Here is a 26,316-nt window from a genome sequence, read left to right as displayed (position 1 = left end):
TATATTCTCATAAGAAGACATTAATGCGTATTGCAAAACATATTCAGATATTCAGATAGGTGCAATTTTCATTCATTTAAATTGCATATTTGCTGCCAATACTAGTTTCAAGAGTTTATTCTGCTGCACCAGCCTTCTCCAACCTGGTGCCCTTGAAATGTTTTGGACTACAACGCCCAGCATCCTTGACCATTGGCCATGCAGGCTGGGGCTGATGGAAATTGTAATCCAGAACATCTGGATGAACATCTGGAGGCCACCATGTTGGGGAAGGAAGTGCTACACATATAGTTTAAAGAGCACTAATCTCCATCGATTCTAAATCTGACTAAATTGCATTTGCTTATTTGTAGGGGCACATGGGCAGGGGGTCAGAACCCCTTTCCACCTGCCACATCCCCACCCCCAACAGTTCCTTCTTCTAGCTATGCTTCCTTTCAGTATCACAACTGGCAGGGGGAAAGTGGGCCATATGAGGTTTTACTATTGCTTTTCATTTATTTATGACAATTGAAATTCAGTCTGCAACTAAGAAACTACAGGTTGCACTCAATGGCAGCTCTGTGCTAGGAGAAAGCATTTCCGCTTACACAAGGTGAAGCATCCAATCCAGTCCCTCCCCACAACCTACTGCACACCTCTGTGCCATATCACATTCTGTTCCTGGGGTCCCTTGGGACTCAGGAACAGATTTTCATGGGGCATGGGAGGCTGCAATGAATGGGGCAGATTGGCAAAAACTGAGTGCTAGAGGAAGTTCTTTCTACTAGTGAAAACCACAAAGCCACCATTGGAAACATCCCAACGTCTTCTTCACACTTTGATCAGTAGCAGGCTGGGACTAGAATAGGGAGAAAACATCTAACAAACTGTTGATAGGACAAGAATTCTTCCAAATAGTTACCTGATTAACAGCAGGGGCAGCAGTAACTGATGGTGGAAGTGGTAATGATGGTGCTGCATTAGTCTGAGAGACAGCGAGTGTATCCTTTGGCATCTCAGTGGCCTGCTGAGGTTGCTGAGATACTTGCTCAGATGCTTCTTCCTCACCAGAGGATTCTGTGTGGACTTCATCCAATTCTTCCGCTTCAGCCACATCCTCCTCCTCATTGTCCTCCTCCTCCTCTAATGTAACACAAAGAAGATGTAACGATGGGTGGTAGTCTGGACTTTTTACATGATTTATTTTCTGTATCATGGCATCAGTGCAAATGGCATAAGGTCTGATATAAAAGATACCCTTCATGAACTATCTGTGACCCTGGTACAACTCCTGTTTGATACGGGACCTGGGAAGAACAGCTAACATCCTAACAGCAACAGCTCTCAAGCAAACTATGATTATGAAGCCTGGTTGAAAGCTTGATTTCAAATTGTGGTTTGTTTGGAGAAAAACAATCCATGAACAATGGTTTGGTTCCCAGTCTGTTGCTTGCAGTAAGGGTGTAGTGCAGTCAGAGCAATTCTGCAGTGTTGTATTATCACATTGCTCATTCACTGTATACTTTCTGGCATAACTCGTCATCCAAACACAGAAATAGCATTCAACTTCATATTTCTGGTAATCATCCCAGTAAAGCACAAAAGGTGCTGAATGCTTATTTCAAGAGCACAGTTTATAAAGAACTACCTAAGGAAATGTATGAGGCTAGAAATATTTCAAGATGACAACAAAGTAGCTATGAATTCTAGGGATGTAAGAAGGCAATGTTATCCATCTTGGCCTGCGTTTGTTGCATGCAAGGCTGCTTCCATTCTGCTGCACCAAAAACTACATTGTTCATCTCAATGTCCACCTTGGCAAAGTTACATAACATACGTAATATACTGCATGTAATTAACTGCATAAATTGCTTTAACATTATATTATTCCACCCCATTCATTTTGATGCAAAGGAAACACAATACAAATGGGGAGGGGGACAGGACATAATCAATTATGTATCATTGGCAGACTGAAAGCAGCAACAACAGCAAATATTGATTGAAGTGACAAGAGGTGTATAATAGGGTCTTCCAGCCTTCGGTATACAAACACATACCATAAGTACTGGTATATTTCCTTGGCAACAGTTATGGAAACACACATTAATTTTTCTTGTATTTACACAATTACCCTGGTGAGTTAATATTACTGGCAGAATAACACTGTGGACAATTAAGTCCTTCTGGCATGTGAACGTACATACCAATAACCCCCCCATTCTCTTGTCACGTTATATGAGCACCGTTATTCAAGGAAATGTTCTCCCATGCATCACTATTTGGTAAGCTGTGGTTCTGCCTAGTCATATAAACAGGCCAGACAGAGGTTAATAACATTAGTGGCAGAGAGGATGTTTGACTCTAAAAAAATAAATGGTTATGTACATCACGAAGGGCCAAAGCCCCAGATTCTATTAAAGAAAAATTATATTTTCAGTATGCTGTGTTAGTCTGCATGAGAGTTTACTTTTGATTATTGAGGCATGGAAAACAGCCTTGTTACATTTGTGAAATGTCAAACAGGCCTCACTGCCATATTCCTGACAGGATGTCTTCACAAAAATTGTGCACCTTCATGGTTAAAAACAAAGCAAATGGGTTCAAAGAAAAGAAAAGAAAGCACATACCTCTGTAAAAGTCAATTTCTCTTATTATCTTTTCTTCTCTGTTGAGATTGACAGTGAAGTGGCTCATAATTTCATAGCCATTCTCTATTTTTTCCATCTGAAATGCTCTAGAAGCTTCAGTAATTCTAAAACATAAATATTGTGTCATTTGCATTGGAGATTGCAAGGGAACATTTTTTAAATTGGTGTCTTGTGATATTTGTGAAAAATACACAGGTTTGTTCAAAAGGGAAGAACTTACTTTTGTAGCAATGCTTTGGCATTCTGTGAAAAACAAAATAAAACCATTAAAATGAGTTACTTCTTAAATTCTTCTTACTTTAAGATACATTTATTATTATATCTTTATTTATTAATTGCCTTAGGCCAAAACGGCCTCAAGGTGAATATACAAGGAAATATAAAGCAATTTGAAATGCAATCTGAATTTCATAGGAAACAAACAGTGAGGATCAATAGCATAAAACTGTCATGCACTAAATTCACAACAATTTTTAAAAGCTGCCACTAACACCCTCCCTCCCAATCTACAGCATGATCACCAAACAGCAACAGAGCTGTTGTTTATGTTGTTTAGTTGTTTAGTCGTGTCCGACTCTTCGTGACCCCATGGACCAGAGCACGTCAGGCACTCCTGTCTTCCACTGCCTCCCGCAGTTTGGTCAGACTCATGTTGGTAGTTTCGAGAACACTGTCCAGCCATCTCGTCCTCTGTCGTCCCCTTCTCCTTGTGCCCTCAGTCTTTCCCAACATCAGGGTCTTTTCCAGGGAGTCTTCTCTTCTCATGAGGTGGCCAAAGTATTGGAGCCTCAGCTTCAGGAGCTGTCCTTCCAGTGAGCACTCAGGGCTGATTCCCTTCAGAATGGATAGGTTTCATCTTCTTGCAGTCCATGGGACTCTCAAGAGTCTTCTCCAGCACCATAATCCGAAAGCATCAATTCTTTGGTGATCAGCCTTCTTTATGGTCCAGCTCTCACTTCCATACATCACTACTGGGAAAACCATAGCTTTAACTATACGGACATTTGTCGGCAAGGTGATGTCTCTGCTTTTTAATATGCTGTCTAGGTTTGTCATTGCTTTTCTCCCAAGAAGCAGGTGTCTTTTAATTTCGTGACTGCTGTCACCATCTTCAGTGATCATGGAACCCAAGAAAGTAAAATCTCTCAGTGCCTCCATTTCTTCCCCTTCTATTTGAACAGAGCTGTATTATACACATTACAAGTTAATTTTTATAGGGAGTTCTAGAACAGGGGTCCGCAAACTTTTTCAGCAGGGGGCTGGTCCACTGTCCCTCAGACCTTGGGGGGGGGCAGACTATATTTTTTTGGGGGGGGGAAATGAACAAATTCCTATGCCCCACAAATAACCCAGATGCATTTTAAATAAAAGGACTTATTCTACTCATGTAAAAACACGCTGATTCCTGGACTGTCCGTGGGCCAGATTGAGAAGGCAATTGGGCTGGATCCGGCCCCCCGGCTTTAGTTTGCCTACCCATGTTCTAGAATGTATGCTTAACAAATGCAGGAATCAGACTTTTCACCATGATTAGGAATTTCACATGGGCCTTGACAAAAGAGGAGCTTCCCACCCCCCATGTTTTGACCCATAAGGTACATCTTTACAACTACTTGTGCAGAGATATCTATGCATGCACTTACACAGACAGACACACGGAGGCAATGGGCTGCTGTATCTGTCTGCTACATGCCATACTGAACATTTTCCTCAATACAGAAAGCATTGTCATTCTGTTCCTCAGGCTAAGCAGCAGCAGACTACTAATGTTCTCAATTTCCCTGCAGCTGTGAATATTGCCACTGCTTTACTGTCAAGTAATGAGTGAGATAATCATCAGTTATAAGCTGATAAGGGGGATATTATAAAGTAACAGGACAGGTACACTTTTCACACTGGGGAACTCCAAGATAATTATACCACATAAACTGACTCAATTTACTCGGGGCTCTGAGCTTTAAGCGGAACTTAACATAACAGTAAACCCAGCCCTGACTTCATCTATGAGATCTATGAATAGAATAGTGTAGGTGGAAGTTCCCAGCTCAAAACCGCAAACATATGAAACAGTGTACTTGCATCTCTTTGCAGAGCTGTCATCTTCTGAAATAAGGCAGTCATTATTATCTTCTGATCTAGGAGCCGTGATTTTTCTCTTTAAAAAAAAGGGGGGGTGGAGTGTCCATTGGACCTCACCCTGTGCTTTAGGCCAGAATTTCTATTAATAATATGTGGGGCTATCAAAACATTTTTAAAGGTGCAAATTACATAGACTCACTGTGATGTCACAGTGCCCAAACACGTTGCTGCTTTCTGGAGACTTTATCAAGATTATTCCCTATACCCTGCCTTACGTTACATTTCACAGTAGCTTCTGTTTTCCTGCATGCATTGTGTGCTAGAGATACTAAAACAACTGTTTCTTGTCAATGGTAAGATGAAGGCCCTATGTGTATGAACAGTCACTAGAATTGCACAAATAACAACATAGGAAAGGTTAGCAAGACCCTACATCCGCCTGGTTTTTTCAAACCTCCATACCTGTAAGAAAACAGCCATTTCTGGCTCTTCCATAAACTGGATGCCTGATTCCACTAGTTTTGACACTGTCTCCAAATGGTCGGCATACTTTTTTATCAGAGACCGGACATGATCCAGTTTCTCTTCTTGGCTCCTCGTGATTATTTGTGTCATCTCGCTTTTTCTTTCTTCCAGTATTGAGTACAGATAATCAAATTTTTCACATAGTTGCTCCTTCTGCCTTTTGCAGCAATCCTGTGAATAATTGGCTTCACGTTAAAAAGTGTTATGTCACCTGCATTTTATTGCATTACTATTCTGGAAATTGCTTTTATCAAATAAATATTTCTGAACAAAGTATTTTTGTGAAAATAAATAATCCTGAACAATGGCTAAGGGCCAAGGGGCTTCTCTGTTTCTCTGAATGAAATCTGTTTGAACAAAAATGTACCACATTAGGCAACTGAAGAGAGAATCTCTAGTTTTTAGTATTCCAAAATAATGAGGGAGGCATGGAATTTCTTCATAATGTACACTAATCCTAAACTTGTCTTGAAAAATACATCAAAACTATGAATGTTGAAGATTATTTTGAATATGGCAAATATTTTTAAAAGACAAGACTAGTATTTTCTCCCAGTAGGTAGACTTTTATACACATTATTACTCTCAAACACATAAAAATTATTTATATTAGTCTGAAACATGTTTTTCCTTAACATAACTTGAATACTCAAAAACTTTGGGCAGATTACAAAAGCTAAATATAGCTCAGCAGGATATTCCTTTGCATTTGAAACAAAAAGTAAACAATCAGATATTCTATTTTAGAAGCCTAGCCTTATTCAAAGCTTTCAGTGAACTAATTTAAGCAGAGATCAGAAAAGAGTTTCTCCTAATAAAGAATCAGGAACCCCATTTCCAGGTTTCTTAAATCATTTTGATTCCAGCTGTGCAATGTATTGGAATCCACATTTTAACCAGAACAGGAAGAGGAGTGTTTGTGTCTCTTAGCTCTAGGCAATTTTCTTAGCTTGATAAATTTCAAGGTCAAATTGATGCCCATCAGACAGGGAGATAATGTGAAATGAGGAAAAATCATTGGGTTATGGAATCACTCCTCACAGAAAACACCTTAACAGCTTATTTTATTATTATTTATGGATGCAAAGCCTATTAAACATTATGAAGGTGAAAGGCTGTACGAGTATTGCAATCTCTCCAGTTTGGAAAATAGTTGAAAAAAGAGAGCATTGCATGTGAGTGAGTCATTGCTGGAAAGATACAGCATTGGTCTTGGAGATTGCTTCTGTTTCTTAAATGTATCGTTCTCTATAAACCTTTGAGGTCTTGGTTTTTGTTTAAGTTTGCTAAAACTTCAGTGTTAAGGAGCCTCTGCTTTGGTGTGATTCTAATTTCTACAGTTAACTTACTTGAAAGGCTTGTTTCAGTCTGCAAATCCCTGATAGCAACCAATTTCATCCTTGCAGTGCAAAGCCTTCCTGACAACAAAGTTTTAACTTAACTGCTTATATTTTTCTTTCCTTCCTTCCTTGGCTCGGGGTTTTTAGAGACTTTGAACCACCTTTGGTATATTATTTCTTCTTCTTTGCTTTGGTTACATAAAGAACTACAATGGATTTTCCTGCTAATTAGAGCCACAATATCTTGAATTTAAACATTATTGCCCTGTGTATTTTTTATTTACAACCTTTCACTTGGTGATGGAGGTTCAGTCATTTTAGCTCTTTTCTCCTTTTGGTGTATATGTGTGAGAGATTGGGGTTCTTTTGACAAGACTTATAGTGAACGCAGAGCTAGATGTGACATGGGAGATAATGTGATCAAGATCGCCTGCAGCATAAAAGAGATAGTAATACAGTGGCACCTCTGGTTATGAACTTAATTCGTTCCAGAGGTCCATTCTTAACCTGAAACTGTTCTTAACCTGAGGTACCACTTTAGCTAATGGGGTCTTCCGCTGCCGTGGCGCTGCCATGGCGTGATTTCCATTCTCATCCTGAGGTAAAGTTCTTAACCCGAAGTACTACTTCCAGGTTGGCAGAGTCTGTAACCCAAAGTGTTTGTAACTCAAGGTACCACTGTAGTAGCTACAGAGCATTCTAAATTGGATGAGGCCCACAGTGCAGGGAGGCTTAACCCTTCCCTTCCTCTGACTTTCCTTATTAAAATTTCCCAAAGAAACTGGTAGAAGAAACTTGGGGAGACGTCTAGTATTCAGTTTCATATTGCGTTAAGGATGGACAAATCTGTCAGTGTTGGTTATCTCAGTTTCTCATTTTCCATGCTTAAATTCAGTTCTCCACATTTCCGGAGCACTTTGCGAATTTAAATTAAACTAATCCTCCTGAAAATTCATGAACATTTCAGTGCGAATTGTTCTGAAGAAACACATTTTTGTATGTCGTTTTGATTAATGGGAGAGGGTGGCTCTTCAGCAAATGTCCTGATTGACCCCATCTACTTCCACCTGTCCCTTCCCCATTTACTCCTCCTCTCCAACTTTATTCACCTGTCACCAGAACTCTAAAACTGTTTCACACACTTACCTATCTCCCTCATTCCTCCACATGCCACCTTAACCCCTCCCAATTCCACCAGCCCCTTCTCCAGTTCTTACTTTCTCCCCACTCCCTCAATCATCAGAGGACTATAACTGTCACACAGATAACAACCCTTGTTTCTCCAACCAAGGCCTTCCCTTAACCTCCCCTCCCAATCAACTAATTTATTATTCTTCCTGCCTATCCCCCCCCCTTCCTGCCTTTAGAATCTTGGAAACCAGTGAATGATAACACCGCAATGACAAACTGGTGCAAATATAGCTTAGAGCAGTGTTTTTCAACCTTTTTTGGGCAAAGGCACACTTGTTTCATGAAAAAAATCACGAGGCACACCACCATTAGAAAATGTTAAAAAAATCAACTCTGTGCCTATATTGACTATATACAAAGTAATTTTTCCCACGGCACACCAGGCAACATCTCGCGGCACACTAGTGTGCCGCGGAACAGTGGTTGAAAAACACTGGCTTAGAGAGAGATATCAATTTCTGCAAGCAATTTCCTGTGATATAATGCATTCTTTGTGTTATTTTCAGTAATGTATGCATTTATGTGCACACTTTCCACTAGTATATGCATTATTGTATACATGACTTGGCTTGATGAGTTCACTGCAAAATTCAGAGAGATGCAAATTTTGAAGGATGGCTATGTGTGGACTTGCTTCTTGTTTTGGAAAGTACAAAACAGGGAGCTTCACCTTTAAATATGAACTGAATTGGATTGTTCCTCCACTCCTGTATCACGTGCCTCTGCCTTTCCTGTCCCATATGGTGGGGACTGGATAGCTTTCAGGAGGAATGCAGAGTAAGATGAGTCCTCCTGAACACTATATGGAGATCATCAGATTTTCTTTAGTATAATTATACATTTCCCATTGTGGGACAGATGGCAGCTTTGGGAAGGGTATTTTAAATGCAAAGAGAGTATGGGAGGAAAGGATTTACCTCCTCTCCCAATGCTACAGTCCTGATCCCATTCAGGCCTCATGTGGCCTTCCATTTTTTTTTAAAGAAGCAGATTATGTTCTGAGATATTCTGCATCACACCTAGTTTGGACCTCAGTCTAAGATGGGTTTCTCTACAAGCTCCAGTTGCCCATCATGTGTTTTTATTTGTCAGTTTGTTAACATTAGTGATGCAAATATTTTGCAAGAATTTCATGAAAGGCGCTTGTGCTTTCAAGACAAATTTACAGCATTATTTGTGGCTTAAATCCTACTACTCCTGTCTAATCCCTCCTGTGGAAAGAGTTGCTGGGCTACAACCCAGAGAACTATTCTCTATCTTTCACTTCCCTGAGACAGCTGCAGTTTCTCCTGTCTGTTTCTCCTGTGGTTTTATTTAATCATATTAGATATACAGAAATACTATGCTCAAAGGAAGAAACTTTCTGAATATCAGGTACTGGGTACAACAATACAAGAGTTTGGTTGCCTTCAGTCCCTGTCTGTGCACTTTCCCAGAGGCACGTCCAGGAACATTTTTAAAGAAATTATATTTATTATTCATTTGATTTGTTGCGAGCCATTCTGGGCACATAACAAATGGCAGGAAAAAAAATGAATGAGAATGATGAACTTGTAAGCCTACACAGAGGCAAACTGAGGGCAGACTGGTGGGGCAGTGCCCATAGGCCCTAATTGGCCAACCTCCACTGGGGTTGTCCATGAGAAAATGTAGTCCTACACACACACACCCTAGTATAGACAACACACATTCTGTGTGGGACTTAAAAAACTCCCACTTATACCCAGTCCAGGAGAATGGCTCTTGACTGTCGGCTTCCTCTACTCTAGTCTCACTCAGCAGGGAGGAGGAGGAGGAGGAGGACAAAATTAGTTGACTCTACTTGTTATTGGCTCTGGCTCCCTGCCTTCCACCCCACCAGCCCCAATGGGCACCAGCTGATGGTGGGGCCAGAGGCAAGACAAGTGGGTAACAAGTAACAAGTGTGAATCTTAGCTTTATATAGTAGGCTACATGGAAAAGCAGAGGTTTCTACACACACACACACACACACACACACACACACACACACACACACACACACTTACTTTTCCCTCCAGGCAAGCAAGAGGCATTATGACAATTCAAAAACACATTCCAGTCAGGCAAAAGCACTTGAGGATGGCATGGAGGGGTCTCCAGAGGGGGCATGGCCTGCAGAAGGTCCTGAAGACCAGATAATAGGCCTGGGGGGCACTTTTCGCACCTGGGCTAAGGTTCCCCATTCCTGGTCTACATGCTTCACACTCTTAACTATCAGTATCCATTCATTGCATTCCTGCTATCTTTAGCTTTCTATACTTGTCACAAGTCAACTCCTTATAGCTAAAGATAGCAGGACTTGCCGGTCCAGGCTACTTTCACAGGCAGAAGTTCCATGGTCTAGAACAGAGCTTTCCAAACTTTTCATGTTGGTGACACACTTTTTAGACATGCATCATTTTATGACACAGTAATTCAGTTTTGCTAGCAAACTGGAGCTCAAATAGCCCCTTATAAGAGATGCAGACACATATTGCACGACACACCTGTACACTGCAGCCAACACACTAACGTGTCGCAACACACAGTTTGGAAAGCTTTGGTCTAGAACATGGTCAGCATTGCTTTCTGAGGTTCAGACGACACATGATGGACTGATGGGGGCAGGGAAAGGAGCAACTTCAGTCTTCTCCCCCATCTTCTCCCTACAAATTGCTCCCCCAAGTAACTTTTGGTGCTTTGCTCTCATTAAGACAATAATCATCTGGAGGATAGCTGATTTAGAGGTGGGATGCCAAAGGAGAAAAAAAGAAGTTAAAATGCACCCTCCCTCTTTCCAATCTCCTGCTGGAGACTGCAGCCTGTACCATTTCTTTATGGGGTGTGGAAGAAAATGGGGAGGGGAGGGGAGGGCCTATATTTGATCTTAAGATTGTATCTTGAAAGAGAAATGCCTCTTCTTGTGTCTGAAAAATGTCATGAGAGGAGTGGCAGGTTTCAGATGCCCTTTCTGACCTATCTGGAATAAGTATGCAGAGTCAGCGAACCACGTGGTGTCCCAATTATGCACTGACACTCTCTAATTGACCCTCATGGGAGCTAAGGATCCTGAAGTAAAATGGCGGCAAGCAGCAGGTCATTAACCAAGGTCATGTAGGTCTGGCAACAGCAGGAAAGTAACCCTTTGAGAAAGGCTTCATTCTGCAATGGGAAAGCATATACACGTTTTCATTATGTCATCCAATTTCAACTTGGAAATTGGACTTGAGAATTTGCTTTTGTTTGCCTGTTAGTTTATTTTTAGCAAGCACTCAGCCATCTCTAGTAAACTTCCGTAGCCTTAGTATCCCTTACAAACCCACTATTGAATTGAGGCCTGTCTGCCCATTAGCCTGAACAACACAGTCTCCTCAGGTGGCAGGCTGGGGACAGCTGGGTGGGTGGCAGCACCAGGCCCCTGAGGAGTGTGCCACTTACCTCCTCCTGCACTTCTCATCTGTGGCCACTGCCTGGCCCTGGGAAGAATGGGGCCACTGCTACTACCACCTGCTCCTCTCTGGCCTGCTTTATTCTCCTCTGTCAGCTTCCATGTGCCAGGGCTTCCCTCAGCTGCCTCTGGTCACCTTAGGTGGCAGCAGGGGGACCCATTTTCTGTTTTGCCTCAAGTGACAAAATGTATTAGGCTAGCCTTGAGTGCATTGGTTATTGCTCCTTCAAACCTGGAGTCAGCCCTCATTGGGGCCACCCTTATAATTTCTCACAATGTCCCAGACAGACACTACATTAGCAGCATTATAGGAAATACAGTTGGTTGCTCCAAACCACCTGGGACTGAGTGCAAGGTTGCTGTTGCTCACCTCATCCATCATAAGGGTTAGGTAAGCCTATGTGTGAAAACTACTTCCATGTAAATATTGTTACCACATGGGTGAGAATGGTGATGTAAGTCTTTCCTACCTAGTCAACACATTCTCTCCCAGTGAATGTCAACTGTTGACAGGGGGAGCTGACCCTTTAACTATTTTACTTGTAGAATGCTATCAGTGACTATGAATTGGCTCTTTACCTTTAGGGGGCGCATGGGGTGTTAGGGAAGGGGTAGTAACTTTGGTGGTGGACACATAGAATCATAGAGTTGGAAGAGACCACAAGGGCCATCCAGTCCAACCCCCTGCCAAGCAGGAAACACCATCAAAGCATTCCTGACAGATGGCTGTCAAGCCTCCACTTAAAGACCTCCAAAAAAGGAGACTCCACCACACTCCTTGGCAGCAAATTCCACTGTCAAACAGCTCTTACTGTCAGGAAGTTCTTCCTAATGTTTAGGCGAAATCTTCTTTTTTGTAGTTTGAATCCATTGCTCCGTGTCCGCTTCTCTGGAGCAGCAGAAAACAACCTTTCTCCCTCCTCTATATGACATCCTTTTATATATTTGAACATGGCTATCATATCACCCCTTAACCTTCTCTTCTCCAGGCTAAACATACCCAGCTCCCTAAGCTGTTCCTCATAAGACATCGTTTCCAGGCCTTTGACCATTTTGGTTGCCCTCCTCTGGACACGTTCCAGCTTGTCAGTATCCTTCTTGAACTGTGGTGCCCAGAACTGGGCACAGTATTCCAGGTGATGTCTGACCAGAGCGGAATACAGTGGTACTATTACTTCCCTTGATCTAGATGCATGCTATACTCCTATTGATGCAGCCCAGAATTGCATTGGGTTTTTTATCTGCTGCACCACACTGTTGACTCATGTCAAGTTTATGGTCTACCAAGACTCCTAGATCCTTTTCACATGTACTGCTCTCAAGCCAGGTGTCACCCATCCTGTATTTGTGCCTTTCATTTTTTTTTGCCCAAGTGTAGTACTTTACATTTCTCCCTGTTAAAATTCATCCTGTTTGCTTTGGCCCAGTTCTCTAATCTGTTAAGGTCATTTTGAAGTGTGATCCTGTCCTCTGGGGTATTAGCCACCCCTCCCAATTTGGTGTCATCTGCAAACTTGATCAGGATGCCCTCAAGCCCATCATCCAAGTCATTGATAAAGATGTTGAATAAGACTGGGCCCAAGACAGAACCCTGTGGCACCCCACTAGTCACTTAAGCACCCCACTAGACACGTCATGTTTATTCTGGGTAGTTTGTCCACCGTTGGTCCCCACCCTGCACTCAGCTCTCAGCTGTGGCTCCTAAAAGCTGTCAGCAAGCGACAACAGCTACAGCATGGGTAATGGCCTCAGCTGGCTGGCTAAACCAGATGAGGGTAGCCAATGGGTCTCAAACCCTTGGTGAGTTAGGGACTTCCCCTCCTTGTGAGGACAGGCTCCAATGGATTGGCTAGAGAAGACCCATAGTGGGTCCAACAGTTATGCAGGTGGTTGCTGCACGTGCTGTAGAGCAGTGTTTTTCAACCACTGTTCTGCGGCACACTAGTGTGCCGCAAGATGTTGCCTGGTGAGCCATGGGAAAAATTGAAAAATTCAAGAGAATTACTTTATATATAGTCAATATAGGCACAGAGTTAAAAATTTTAACATTTTCTAATGGTGGTGTGCCTCGTGATTTTTTTCATGAAACAAGTGTGCCTTTGCCCAAAAAAGGTTGAAAAACACTGCTGTAGAGGGAACTGAGGGGCAGATGGGGCCCATCAACCTGGGAAAGCAGCCCATCTAGGAGAAGGAAAACTCTGAACCTAAACCTCCATTGCCTTGCGGGATCTGTTTGGGAAAAGAAAAGACCAAGGAGTAAACCCTACACAAATCTGGAATGGAGTCCCTAAGACAGTTGGATGACACCAGCAATTCCTGCAACCAAGCTGTTGCCAAACATATTGCTCTGCTTTCCTTTGCACCACATCAACGAAGCTGAGGGAAGGGGGTCTTGTCATCTGGGCAGCCCAGGACCTCCTACACACTGCTCAGACTTGCGCCCCAGGGAGGTCTCTTCAGTGCTGCTAACGCAATGGTTTTACTTCATCCCCGGAGGCGCATTCCATTGTCTCTTGAGACAGACAGGTGCCAACCATTTGTTTTAAACTGTTTTTAATACTGAATTTTAAATTGTTGCAACCTTACGGTGGGCTAGAAATTTAATAAGTGAGAGGATTGAAAGTTTCAGTGCATTAGCTGGCGACTGCACTCTTCCTCCCCTTCACAGTGGGTGTGGCCCAGTGCACTTGCTTGAGTCATCTGGGTTTGTTTACTAAACATATCCATTGCCTACGCTGTAAGGTTGACAGGCTCTTCTGTCATGGGACACCTTTGTTATTCCTGGCTTCTGCTAGTAGCATAATCTGGAAGAAGCATTTACCATGTTGGCCCCAAGAGAAGACATGATACATTTAAAAAACGGTTAAGAGGGTGCTCCTTATGGTATAGATTGTGCTAGTGTATAACATAGCATGCTTTTGAGCTCTGTGCATCTTGAAAATGGTGTGTTTCTCCAGTCACACCTCTTAGAGTAAATTAGATTAAAAGTCTCAAATGAGACATTTAAAACTGCGCCATCATTGAAGTTGTTTGCTCCTACCACAGACTATAACAATGTTAAGTATGCAATAATTAGAATTCTAAAGCAGAATTTAGTTTGGTAGAATCTAAACTGTGTTTCTTACCTCAACTGTCCTGCAGGCTTCTTCCAATTGAGTTACAATTCCTTGCACCCTGTCATTACTTCCCACTAATACGGCAATGCCATCGCTGAGTTCAGACTGTAATGTAAAATAAACATAACTTAAGGAGAGCATAAAACTCTGTGGCCTTATTGCTTGCATTTTTAGAATGACATCTGCCCCTCCCTCCCACACAAATAATTTTTTGGAGAAATGTACATACTTTACTATAGGAATATACAATAAATTCTACTTTTGAAAACCCCAAAGAGCTGAAAATACTCCAAAATATACTTTTGCAGTAGATGAAGCTAATCTGCACCAGAACTTATTTCATTTAAGGATCTTGTTCCTATAGGAATAGGATTAAAATTTGATTGGCAGGATTTTATTTTATCCTTTTGAAATTATTTCTAGACTGCTTCTTGAAAGGTTACTCTGGCCTATCTGAATTGCTCAGTTTTGCAGGGATTTTTGCTTTGAATACAAAGTATTTGAACTTCTGCAATTTGGGAGGAGACGCATATATATGTTTTACATTATCTCTAGCAGATATATAATCATTGATATGCATATTCATGGATTTCACAGTTATCTTTGTTAAACACTATTTCTTTCTAATTATCTCAGAAAGGAGGAAGCCATGGACAGCTTCCAGTGTATTCAACTGGATGTCCCCACCCCCCAAATGCATCTACCCAGCCATAGTGTTCACAAATAAATATAATTATGGGTTCCATTCAAAGGCTGTACTTGTAAACTGGCTCTGTCTAGTGGCAGCCACACTAGGACTCTCAAGAAATTGAGCTGCATTTCTCCAGAGGATAGTCCAAATAAACAGCTGTTTAGTGAATGCCGGGTTAAAAATAAAGAGATATTGTACAGATGGCAGCAAAGGATTCTAGGAGCATAGCCCAGCCTTTCTGTTCCATACTCAAGAAATTACTTGCAAAACAAAAATTTCCTTATTAATTGAAAAGTATGCATAAATATACTGATTCATAAAAAGTAGTATGTTCTCTTTCTCGCCTCTAGGATATGTGTCTTTGGTCAAATATTGTGCACATTTGGTCACTATAATTTAAAGGAAACGACAAACTGGTAAGGTTTGAGAGGAGAACAACAACAATAATCATAAAGCTAATAATCGGGGCTGGTGTTAGCACACAGCTACGTCAAGCTGCTGCTAGGGTACTAAGACACCACTTTATTGTTCCGGGGCATTTAAAATGGTAACTTTCCACAGTGGGAATCTGGAATTGATCAGTTAAATTTCCTCCAATGCACCAGAGCAATGCTACATTCAGGGGCATTGTGGGAAATTAAAATGGCAGTTTCATTGGAACACTGCTACCTGCCATGACCATGAATAAAAGCCTAGGTCACCAAGAAAACCCACTGAGGTAGAAGGGGGCTCACCAAAGAACATTTTGCTGGGGAACCCCTAAAGCCTAGAGCTAGGTCTGAAAATAAGGAGTTTCATTTGGCAGAAAAAATGAGAAAAAGAAAGAAGGCATGTTTATTTCATACATTATGGCAGCTCTGGGGGGAACGCTGACAAATCCTTCCATATAGCTGCATGGCCATGGTGTATGAAAGCTGTCCCAGTCACCATTTGGACTGGCCAGTGCCTCACATTCCTGGCTGTGTTATCAATTTGCATTGGTAAGGAAGGTTTCCATGTCACAGGCTAATCAACATGTTGGTTGTAGTGCATGTACCAGCGATAACAGAAGGCTGGGTAGATTTAGAAATGTAAAAAAGACCCTATCAGGGCACAGGACCTCAACAAACGACCTTGGTAGGGCCCTTCCATTTTGAGTTTCCCATCACACATAATCAATAGTATACACTTCTGACTGGGTTTTTCAACTGGGGCAATCAAACTGCAATCCCACAACATTGGTGGAGGACCTCACCAGGGAGAGAATTTTATTATGGTTCTTTGTTTTCAAAAACTACTAGAATTCTACTGATGAAAATGCATTAAGAGGAAGCCTTAAAAAAATACCTTCTGTCTTTGGTAAACATTCGTAAGGGGAGCAACCTCACAATCTTTATGAGCACCAAAAACTTTGCACATTGAGCATGTTGGCACTTCACAATTCAGGCAATAAATATTAATTTTCTCATCTTCATGTTCTTCACACATTGGCTGTTCAGTTTTTCTCTCAGGCCTGTGAATGCAGTTCACCAAGAAGAAGAAAACCAAATCCTAATCAGCATCATTTTTTAAATAAATAAATAAATGATTAAATAAAATAGACAAAATTCCAGCTTATCTAGCCCGATACTGTCTATTCTGACTTATGGTAGTTCTCCCTGCTACCTGATCCGTTTAAGTTATGATGCCAAGTGCTGAATCGGGGACTTTCTATATGCAAGTAATACACTTTACTACAACAGAAGAATATGACACAAAAGAGTGACACGGGGAACAGAGAAGGGAAATCTGAAAACAGGCTGGGTTCACACTTCCATTTACTGTGCACTTGCTGTGTTTCCAGTGCTGGGTTTATAATCCATGTTTACACAACATTATTCAAAATTCATATCCAAAATTCCTGAAGTTTCTTGGAGTCATTCCTAATTCATATCTAGCCAAGGTGTGAACATCACCGTAATGCTGGTGGTCAACAAAAGACGTTTAAAGACTCTCTCAAGGCAAATCTAAAAATATGTAGTATTAACACTGACAATTGGGAAACACTGGCCTGTGAGCGCTCCAACTGGAGAACAGCTTTTACCAAAGGTGTCATGGACTTTGAAGACACTTGAACTCAGGACGAAAGGGAGAAACGAGCTAAGAGGAAGGCACATTTGGCAAACCCTCACCATGATCAACTCCTGCCTAGAAACCTATGTCCCCACTGTGGAAGGACATGTGGAGCCAGTATTGGCCTATGGACACACCAATAAGACCATGTTCATGGAAGACAAACTTCGGCTATGAGTGACTGCCAAAGAAGAAGAGGAATACCTTTGCACAGGGCAGAAACATCTCCACCCTGCCAATGCCCCTTGGTGTTGCACTAATCTCATACCTGTCAGCTGCCCCGAAAAAATGGCTGCTGGAATCTTGTGTAATTTCAGGCTGTACTTTTTTTGGGCATCGTGCTCAAAAATGTGCATTTTCGGGTGCCATGCCCCCAAAAGGCGCTTTTGAGAGGCTGCAATCTGTGCCCCAGTTTTGGGCTGCTTCATGTTGGAAGGGATGCAATCTGACATTGGTGAAGCCATACAGATGTGAACAGCTGGGTGGGGGGAAGGAGCTGTGAAATGTGCACACAAAAAACCTTCCTTGCACTCTCAGATAGTAATATAAACACCCCCAAAGAATTCCTGTCTATTTCCTTGCACAAGTTTACAGAGACTGTTTTTCAGAGATCAAGTATGTATAATCCTCTCACAATATGCCCATTTTTACTCTATATTGGTCTTCAATCCATGTACACAATAATAGGTTCCCACTAGATCACACTGATCCTGCACTCAGAGAGAGAAGTTCGAATGTTCTGGTTTCTAGCACTTAAAGGTGAAATGGAACTGGAGGAAATGAATGAGACCTGCACAGTAACATAGGCTCCATATATGTACTGTAATGTATGAAAAATTTAAGGGGGCAATTTAAGAGTTCTACACGTAAACTTAAGGTCCATAAATAGCAACACCCTAGAGGTCCTGGGCCCTAAGGAAGTCAGATTAGCCTCAACCAGAGCCAGGGCCTTTTCAGCACTGGCTCCGACCTGGTGGAACGCTCTGTCTCATGAGACCAGGGCCCTGGGGGATCTGATTTCTTTCTGCAGGGCCTGTAAAACAGAGTTGTTTTGCCTGGCCTTTGGCTTGGAATCAACTTGATCCCCTCCCCCTCTTTCCTTTTTCCTTCTGTGATGGAACTCCTCTTTGGGGACTTCCCTGGCTTTTTTCTGGTCCACATAGGACCAGTCTGGATAGTTGGCCTTGGTGAAGATTTGATGCTTTCTTCCCCAAACAGTTTTTTTAATCTGAGTTTCTACTGAAATGAGGCTGCACTTTAATGTTGTATTTTAATCTTGTTTTTAAGTTGTATTTTAATCAATTTTTTTTTATACCTGGTGTTAGCCGCCCTGAGCCCGGTCTTGGCTGGGGAGGGCGGGGTATAAATTATTATTATTATTATTATTATTATTATTATTATTATTATTATTAAACTTGATAGCTGTTCTAAATTACCAAGCAAAATAGCAGGGTGTGTTGCAAGGGGGAGGGGGAGATACAGAGCAGAGAAATGGCAGAGGGAGCTGATAGGTACTTAACCCTTTCCACGGCTTCTCTGTTCCAAATTGACTTCTAAGCCAAACATCAGTGTTGAACAGTATTGAATTTATGGACTCCCTTAGATTATAATAGTCCAGCTGTCAAGATGGAGAAGGAAACAGGAAGACCAAATGAAGGGGGAAAAGAAAGACAAAGATCCTTCCTGCACTTTTAATAGTTGTGCAGAAGATGGAAATTTCCTTTTCTACACAACTGCTAATGGTTCAAGAGACCTGTTCTCTCTCTCTCTCTCTCTCTCTCTCTCTCTCTCTCTCTCTCTCTCTCTCTCATCTTGCCATCCTAGAAGGAACGGGCTCAATTATATGAAATAACATAGCTCTCCAGTTTCTGGCATACAGCCTTTTCCCAAGGGAAGACTTTTGCACAATAATATCTGGGAACCTATTCAGATTTCAATTACAGTGCTACAGAGCCAGAGAAGCGTCACTGAAGAGATGCTCTGTATTTTTCAAAACAGCATCACTTCTTCTGCAATGCTCCATGATGGGGCAGCCAGAAAATATTCGCATCATTAAAGCTACAGTTCTGTGCACAGTTAGCAGGGACTAGCTTACTTCCAAGTAAGGTAAAAGGTAAAGAGACCCCTGACCATTAGGTCCAGTCGTGGACGACTCTGGGGTTGTGGTGCTCATCTCGCGTTACTGGCCAAGGGAGCCGGCGTACAGCTTCCGGGTCATGTGACCAGCATGACAAAGTCGCTTCTGGTGAACCAGAGCAGTGCACAGAAACACCGTTTACCTTCCCACCGGAGTGGTTCCTATTTATCTACAGTACTTGCACTTTGTGCTTTCGAACTGCTAGGTTGGCAGGAGCTGGGACCGAGCAACAGGAGCTCACCCCGTCGCGGGGATCCAACCGCCGATGTTCTGATCAGCAAGCCTTAGGCTCTGTGGTTTAACCCACAGCGCCACCAAGTAGACATGTATAAAATTGTGCTGCTAGGTTTGGTTTGACATCGTTTTGGTACAGTGGTACCTCGCTAGACGAATGCCTCGCTAGACGAATGCCTCGCTAGACGAAAGCCATTTACTAACAAAAGGGTGACTCGCAAGACGAATTTCCCTATGGCCGCGACTCACAAAACGAAAACGTTTTGCGGTTCCCCCCCCATAAAGCTGCGCTTCCTCCGACAGTGCTTCGCAAGGCGAAATTTCCGCTATACGACAGCACTTGCGGAACGAATTAATTTCGTCTTGCGAGGCACCACTATTGGCATAATATGCACATAAAATGGATAATATGTCAATGAAAGAAATTACAAAAACACACACACACACACACACACACACACACACAGAGAGAGAGAGAGAGAGAGAGAGAGAGAGATAGGATTTGGCAAGGCCAGCATCTAGAGCTTAGAGAGAGATGCTGTGGAAGCAGGTGGACAAGTGCTTTAAGTGATTTGAGTGTCTCCTTGCAGTAAAAATCATCAACAGAAAACTGTTGGTTTCAGTGCATGTATGGGCAGTGATTTGATGCCAGATTTTGGTCTTTCTGCATATGCTGAAAAAAACTCTCTTCAAACAGGCCTTCCCAGGTTAGTGTTAGTATGGCTGTGTGGGAAGCAATGAGATCACATGGATCTTGTTTTATATTGGTTTTGATGATAATGATATTACATTGCTTTCATATGATGTGTTTTTCTTTTCTATTTCTCTACTCAGCTTTGCTCTTTTAATGTTGAATTGCCTTTTTTTCGTTTTAAAAAAGCTAAATAAATAAACAAACCATTTCCTCCAGCTATGGGTGCATTTATGCACGCCACTATGATGACTACTTGATTGCCCAAGTCTTCTCAGAGTTCCTGTAGACTGACCCAGAGAGGAGCTGTGAAGCTCTTCTCCCTTGCATCTAAGGTGACCTGGTGAAAAAACAGGGCAGAGATTCCGCAATTTTAGTGGCTGCATAAGAAGAAGAGCAAAATCAGCAAGTATAGCTTGTCAAGCAAGCGGCAGTTGTTCAAATGCCTTCTGTTATAAAAGTGCATTCCACCTCTTTTTCACCTGGAGAGGAGAAGAAACTGAGCTGCTCTCTGAGCCAGTCTACAGAAGGACTCTGGCAACTAAGTAGTCATGTGGAAAAACACAAATAACCCAGGAAATATTTAAGGATTTTATTCAGCAATTCATTGCAGTAGATTTTGATGTTTTATTTTTAAAAGTGCTGGAATGGTGTAACATATGGTGGATATATGGAAGAAACTGAAATGGACGCAGGAATTTGGTGGGGTTCATAAGGGTGATCCATAGCATGCGTCATCGTTCGGTTCTGTGACTACAGACCCACAGACTTTCTTGAGTGTGTACATGAGCAAAGACTGTTGACATGATGAATTAATTGTAGGCTCCTTTCTCAGATGCAAGGAGTAAACACCTTTCTACATGTTGCTTTATGCCAAGAAATCCCATAAAGCAACAGATTAGAGCTGCCACCAGCATTATACAATAAGAATACCTAGAAGCTTGTGTGGAATCCAATACTGTAAAATGAAGCTCCCAATCAAAGGGTAAAGTGAGCAAACCTTTCTTCTTATACAAAGCAAATCCTAACCAGTATCAGCAGCTGAGCAACCACCAGAGTTGTGGGGGGCCTCACTACCTTTAGCAGATGCTGATGATGTTCATTGCCAGTGCTTTTTTTTCTAAACTCATCATGAAGTTGTTACAGTAAGTGCCACACTTTTTAACAACAAAAGAAGAAGTGCCGTACTGCATACCGTTGAGTACCCCCTGAAAAAAAGCACTGCTCGTTGCTATTGCTTTCTCTTTCTATAGCTAGCTGGAGATAAAAGCTCCAGGTTGACTTGAGGAATTAAAATAAGAATGGGGTTGGGGAAAGAGGTTCTAACAGGGAATGGGCAGCAATAACTCAGTTCTATGATAGAAGTCTCTATTTGGGGCTTGGGGAATCCAATCCACGTGTTTCTGTTGCAAACACAACCAAGTCAGGAACCTGCACCTATAGGCAATCCTTCAAGGACAAAAATCGGTCCATTACCTGGTAGATTCCTGCTTGTAAATGTCAATTATATTTTCCACCAACAGGTTCCTTTGAAGACCATATACTCCATGCCTGTCCAGAACTACTTCATGTCTACAAGATGGACAGCGGAATCGACCTCCTGATGCCACAGTGGTGCCTCCTCTGGTTGGCAGGTAAGGGTTCGAGGCCTGTTCTTGCCAAGCAATAAACAAAGTTGTAAAGCTAAGCATGCATTATTTCACAGTTATTTCTGACAACTGCTCTCACTTCCACATCACAAGGTCCATCTCACACTATCTGCTTAAGATATGATCTAATACCTGGATGCATTCACTCTGATGACTTCAGGGGACCTGGATCAGGTCATCAAAGCCAAACTACCAGGAAAAATACTGTCCAAAAAGTACACAGAAAGAGAAATAGCTGCAAATATAATGTTGCTCAAGCCTGGAAGCTAATAATATAATGACAACTTATGCTAGAGAGAAATTTGCCATTTTTAGAGGTGTTGTGGAACAACAGGAATGGGTATGTGTGTTAATATCTCTAAAGACTTGAAATAACATTTCAGCCTATATAAATAAAAGGGACATTTACAAATGTAACAGATTCAAAATCACACATAAAATAAATAACAAAGAACCCATGTGCCTAATTAATTCTCTCATTATTATTTTTTGCTTTTAAAGAGAATCCTGTTTATTAAATGATACTCTCCCCCCCCCCCTTTGTAACATGAAAGTATTATAAACATTCATTGGAATTTTAAAAAGTTTAATAGATCTACCTGGAAGATATCGTTGGCACATTTTCTGCAGAGGTTGTGCTGACAGGGGAGGATAACCACTGGCTTAGTAAACATCTCTAAACATATGGGACAAATAAGCTGCTTCTCCAAGTTATCCATAGTTTGCTGCTCTTTGGAAAAAGACTTGTAATTAAGAGAGGTGCTCATCTCCTAGCGATTCCAAGGAGCATAGGCTCAGAGTTAGGGTGCTGCCGAGCAGTTTCCGGGTTAGGTCCCTTAAAAGAATTCCAAAGCTTGTGAGATCAAATGTCCTTTGAGGATCTTTCCCTGGAGGACATTGTTTTAACTGAGTGAAGAGAGCTGGGTCTATTTTAGAAGCAGAACGTCATTGGTTGCCATACTCACTTTCTCCATATATGCATCTGACACAAGGACAGATTTAGACAGGTGACAGCTCACAGGGGTGAGAGATGAGCATTCTTGCGTTTAAGAAGGAAGGGGGAGAAACGGACAGTTGCCACCAACACATGCAGCACTTAACCCTTCTGGAAAAAACTAAAATGTTAAGCTGACTGGAGAATGCAGCCTGGTTCTTCAAGGCTTCACTGCAGCAGGGAAAAACAAAGTAACAGAAGAAAAGAAAGTGATAGGAAACTTTTGGCATGGTAAAAAAAATTGCCACCATCACACTTTTGATGCATAGGATAATACCCTCAAAATCCTCAATCAAGTGAGATTAGCACAATAAATAGTGTGTGTGTGTGTTTGTACATACATACGGAGATGGCCATCTCTACAACAGAAATGCAACATCAGAGAAAGAGGCCTGGGCAATGGAAACAACCCATAAAAATGTGCAGTTATTATATAGTGCTGTGAGCACATTTCAAGAGAAAATGAAGGCATAACTGGATTCCTGGATTTTCAAATAAAAAGGGCTCCAGTGGGTTTCTTGGTTATTCTGTGGGCACACGGCCAACAAGATCTGTCCCATCAAGTGAACTAAAAAAAAGGCAGAGAACTCAGGTAATACAGCTGTACCACCAACATCAGGTCTACACTTGACCCAGATCAACTCCCTCCCACCATCTTGGGCCTGAAACAGTATTAGCTGTCTCGCAGATTGAATTGATCACCATCCTCTTATTCTTTGTCTCATTATTCCTTGCAAATTAAGATGCCTAACATAACGATCCATCATTAACAAAAATAAATTCCTACCAAGCCTTACATTTCCACAACTTACATTATGGTATGTGCTCTTTGCCTCCCGAAATCATAGGCCATCTGACACTTCCACCACATGGTTCGTTTCAACACCTCGCTGACAGTTTAATTTGCTTGATATTTTGCACATTATATAGGCACATGTTCATTCTAAAGCAACAATGCCCTTACCTGTACATGTGAGCAGAGGCAGATTTAGGGCAGGGCATCCTGTTCTGCCCCACTGGGTGCTGAGCCTAGGGGTTGCCGCAGGGGAATCACAACTTTGATGTAGTGAGCTGAGTAGAACAGAAGGCAAGAGGTGGGGGGCACAGAATTCGGCCCTCACACACAGTGCCACTGAAATTTGAAAGACCAAAGTCCACCCCTGTTTTGAGACTCTTTCAAGTGGCAGTAGCAGGGAATGGTTGGAACAGGAAGACTGGGAAGTGTGCACTCAGTCTGATCAGATTCCCTCTGAAGAGGAGGGGGGAGCTTCCCCCCCTTATGTACAGCAGTTTCAGGAGGAGACAGATAGATAGGTGCTATACTGTTCGAGGAAGAATTGCCTAGTTACGAGATAATGGAGGAGGCAGGGGAGGTGAGGGTGCAGCCGGCAGAGACCTCCCTGTAGAGTACGGGGGATCCTCCATCTCCATGGGTCTGTCGGTCCCTCCGCATTCTAGAATAGAGAAGATAGAGGGGTGGGACTCCTGGGACTTCCTGTTGGCACTCAGGATGTTGTTGGGGACGGAAGAGGTGGGGCTCAGAGTGGGCAACGCCTCTCTTTGTGTGGAGACATGGATTCTTGTCTTGCAACCAAATGACTGAATAAAAAGGACTATAAAATATGAACTGCTTGTTATTCTTGCCTTTGATGCCACCGGAGGGGGAGAAGACTCTTCAGTACCACTGTGCCCCCTCTCCAATTGCTTGGGGTGGTGGGGAGACATAATTTGTAATATTCTGTGTAGACAAGCTCTGACTATGGCTATTTTGGGAGAGGTTTCTTTAAGTACTTTTTTTTTTTACAACCTAAACCCACCCCCCTGATTAAAGTACTCAGGAAAATGGTGAAGGTGCATGCCATTTTTATTGACTGAGCCGAGGTGATAATTCTTGCTGGGTTCCATGACCATAGGATAATCCCAATAACTAAGTTCCAGCACTGGGCCCTGCTGCGTTTCTATCTGTTTATTAGACACATGGATCTCTCAAATCTTGGCACTCGCTCTGAAGTTATTTTTAAAATGACAATTTCCCAGATCATGTCTGGCATGTGGGGCCTAATCTTAGGGCAAAGCCATCTGTGCTGCTATTTGCCAATACTTCATCACACAACTGTACAAGTGGTACATATCATGTCTACAAGTTTAAGCCAAATATCCATCACACTTACTGTAGCAAACTGTAGTGCCTGCCTTCATACTGTGCATGCTGCTAGTAGGTTATGTTATTGTCAGATAAAATGGAACTAATCAAAACTCTTCAGATAACTCTGCTGGTAAAGTACGTTTTGCAAGAATCTCATGTTTACCGTGCTCAGCCTATATAAACCATGCTGAAAAGGAAATCTCATTGCAGTACATACAGATGTCTGTTATTGTTGGCATCCGTCTGCCATTGGGGGACAATGGAGATGTGTGCCTTTGCGGGTGAGGTCAACCTATATGCAGATGTAATCAGTACTTTTTTCTGGGGGTACGCAGGGGTACGCATAACCCCTAAACATCTTGTGAATCTTTGTACTTTTATCCATTTACTGTACAGTGGTACCTCGCTAGACGAATGCCTCGCTAGACGAAAAACTCACTAGACGAAAGGCATTCGCTAGCGAAAGGCTGTCTCGCAAGACAAATTTTCCTATGGGCTTGCCTTGCAAGACGAAAAATTTCCGCGATTCCCCCCCCCCCGTCAAACCGCTATTCCCCTGTTGGTGCTTCGCAAGACGAAAAATTCGCTATACGACAGCACTCGCAGAACGAATTAATTTCGCCTTGCGAGGCACCACTGTATTTACTTTCCCCGATTTGAACTATAAAATGGTGATTTTCTTGACTCAAAATGAGAGTACCCCTAAACAATTTTTTTTAAGAAAAAAAGCACTGGGTGTAATATATTACTATCTGCATACTCAAGAGACAAAGATGATGTAGACTACAATCCTATATATACAGGGATAAAAAGGAGATTCCGACTCAACATCAGGAATAACTTTCTGACAGTAAGAGCTGTTCAGCAATGGAAATAACTCCCTTGGGAGGTGGTGGACTCTCCCTCTTTGGATGTTTTTAAGCAGATGGACTGCCATCTGTCTTGGATGCTTTAGTTGAGGTTCCTGCATTGCAGGGGATTGGACTAGATGATCCTTGGTGTCCCTTCCAACTCTATGATTCTATGAAAGTCACATTGAACACAGTGGGGCTTTCTCCTATGTAGATGTGCATAGAAATGTGCTGTTGATTACAAGATACTAGGTTTATTGCATGCCAGTTTGGGAATTCAAAAGTAAATATTTTGAGTGGCTAAATTCTGCAGGGATGGAATTTCCCCTTTATCCATCATCCATTAATCATTCTCACACACAGAGTAGGTCATTCATCTGAGAGGGGAAGAGCCAGGGTCGGGCCAACCATTAAGCAAAATAAGCTTAGGGCATCATGGGAAGGAGGGAGCACCACAGAAATTTTCCATTGCCAGATTTTGAACATTAATGGTCACAAAT

At 42.2% G+C, this 26,316-nt stretch overlaps 1 protein-coding gene across 5 annotated transcripts in view; it reads right to left on the bottom strand.

The window, feature by feature from the left end:
• TRIM55 (tripartite motif containing 55) overlaps nucleotides 1-22,960 on the bottom strand; it is a 42,319-nt gene extending 19,359 nt beyond the window's left edge. Inside the window, exons 1-8 of one of the 5 annotated variants that reach the window (XM_033155320.1) lie at nucleotides 22,425-22,960; nucleotides 21,653-21,825; nucleotides 16,350-16,515; nucleotides 14,342-14,437; nucleotides 5,175-5,408; nucleotides 2,854-2,876; nucleotides 2,613-2,737; nucleotides 905-1,125 (exon numbers count right to left, since the gene is read on the bottom strand). In XM_033155320.1, coding sequence (XP_033011211.1) covers nucleotides 905-1,125; nucleotides 2,613-2,737; nucleotides 2,854-2,876; nucleotides 5,175-5,408; nucleotides 14,342-14,437; nucleotides 16,350-16,515; nucleotides 21,653-21,825; nucleotides 22,425-22,592 — 1,206 coding nt within the window. In that variant the 5' untranslated portion in view covers nucleotides 22,593-22,960. Of the gene's footprint in view, nucleotides 1-904; nucleotides 1,126-2,612; nucleotides 2,738-2,853; nucleotides 2,877-5,174; nucleotides 5,409-14,341; nucleotides 14,438-16,349; nucleotides 16,516-21,652; nucleotides 21,831-22,424 lie in introns of all 5 variants that reach the window. The other 4 variants (XM_033155319.1, XM_033155318.1, XM_033155322.1 and 1 more) reach the window with 4 other exon arrangements.
• Between the last annotated feature and the right edge of the window lie 3,356 nt (nucleotides 22,961-26,316).

Source organism: Lacerta agilis, chromosome 7 (genome assembly GCF_009819535.1).
Source record: "Lacerta agilis isolate rLacAgi1 chromosome 7, rLacAgi1.pri, whole genome shotgun sequence".
Taxonomy (NCBI): domain Eukaryota; kingdom Metazoa; phylum Chordata; class Lepidosauria; order Squamata; family Lacertidae; genus Lacerta; species Lacerta agilis.
The sequence above is the reverse complement of the archived record's forward strand: the minus strand, read 5'-3'. Positions and strand labels throughout refer to the sequence as shown.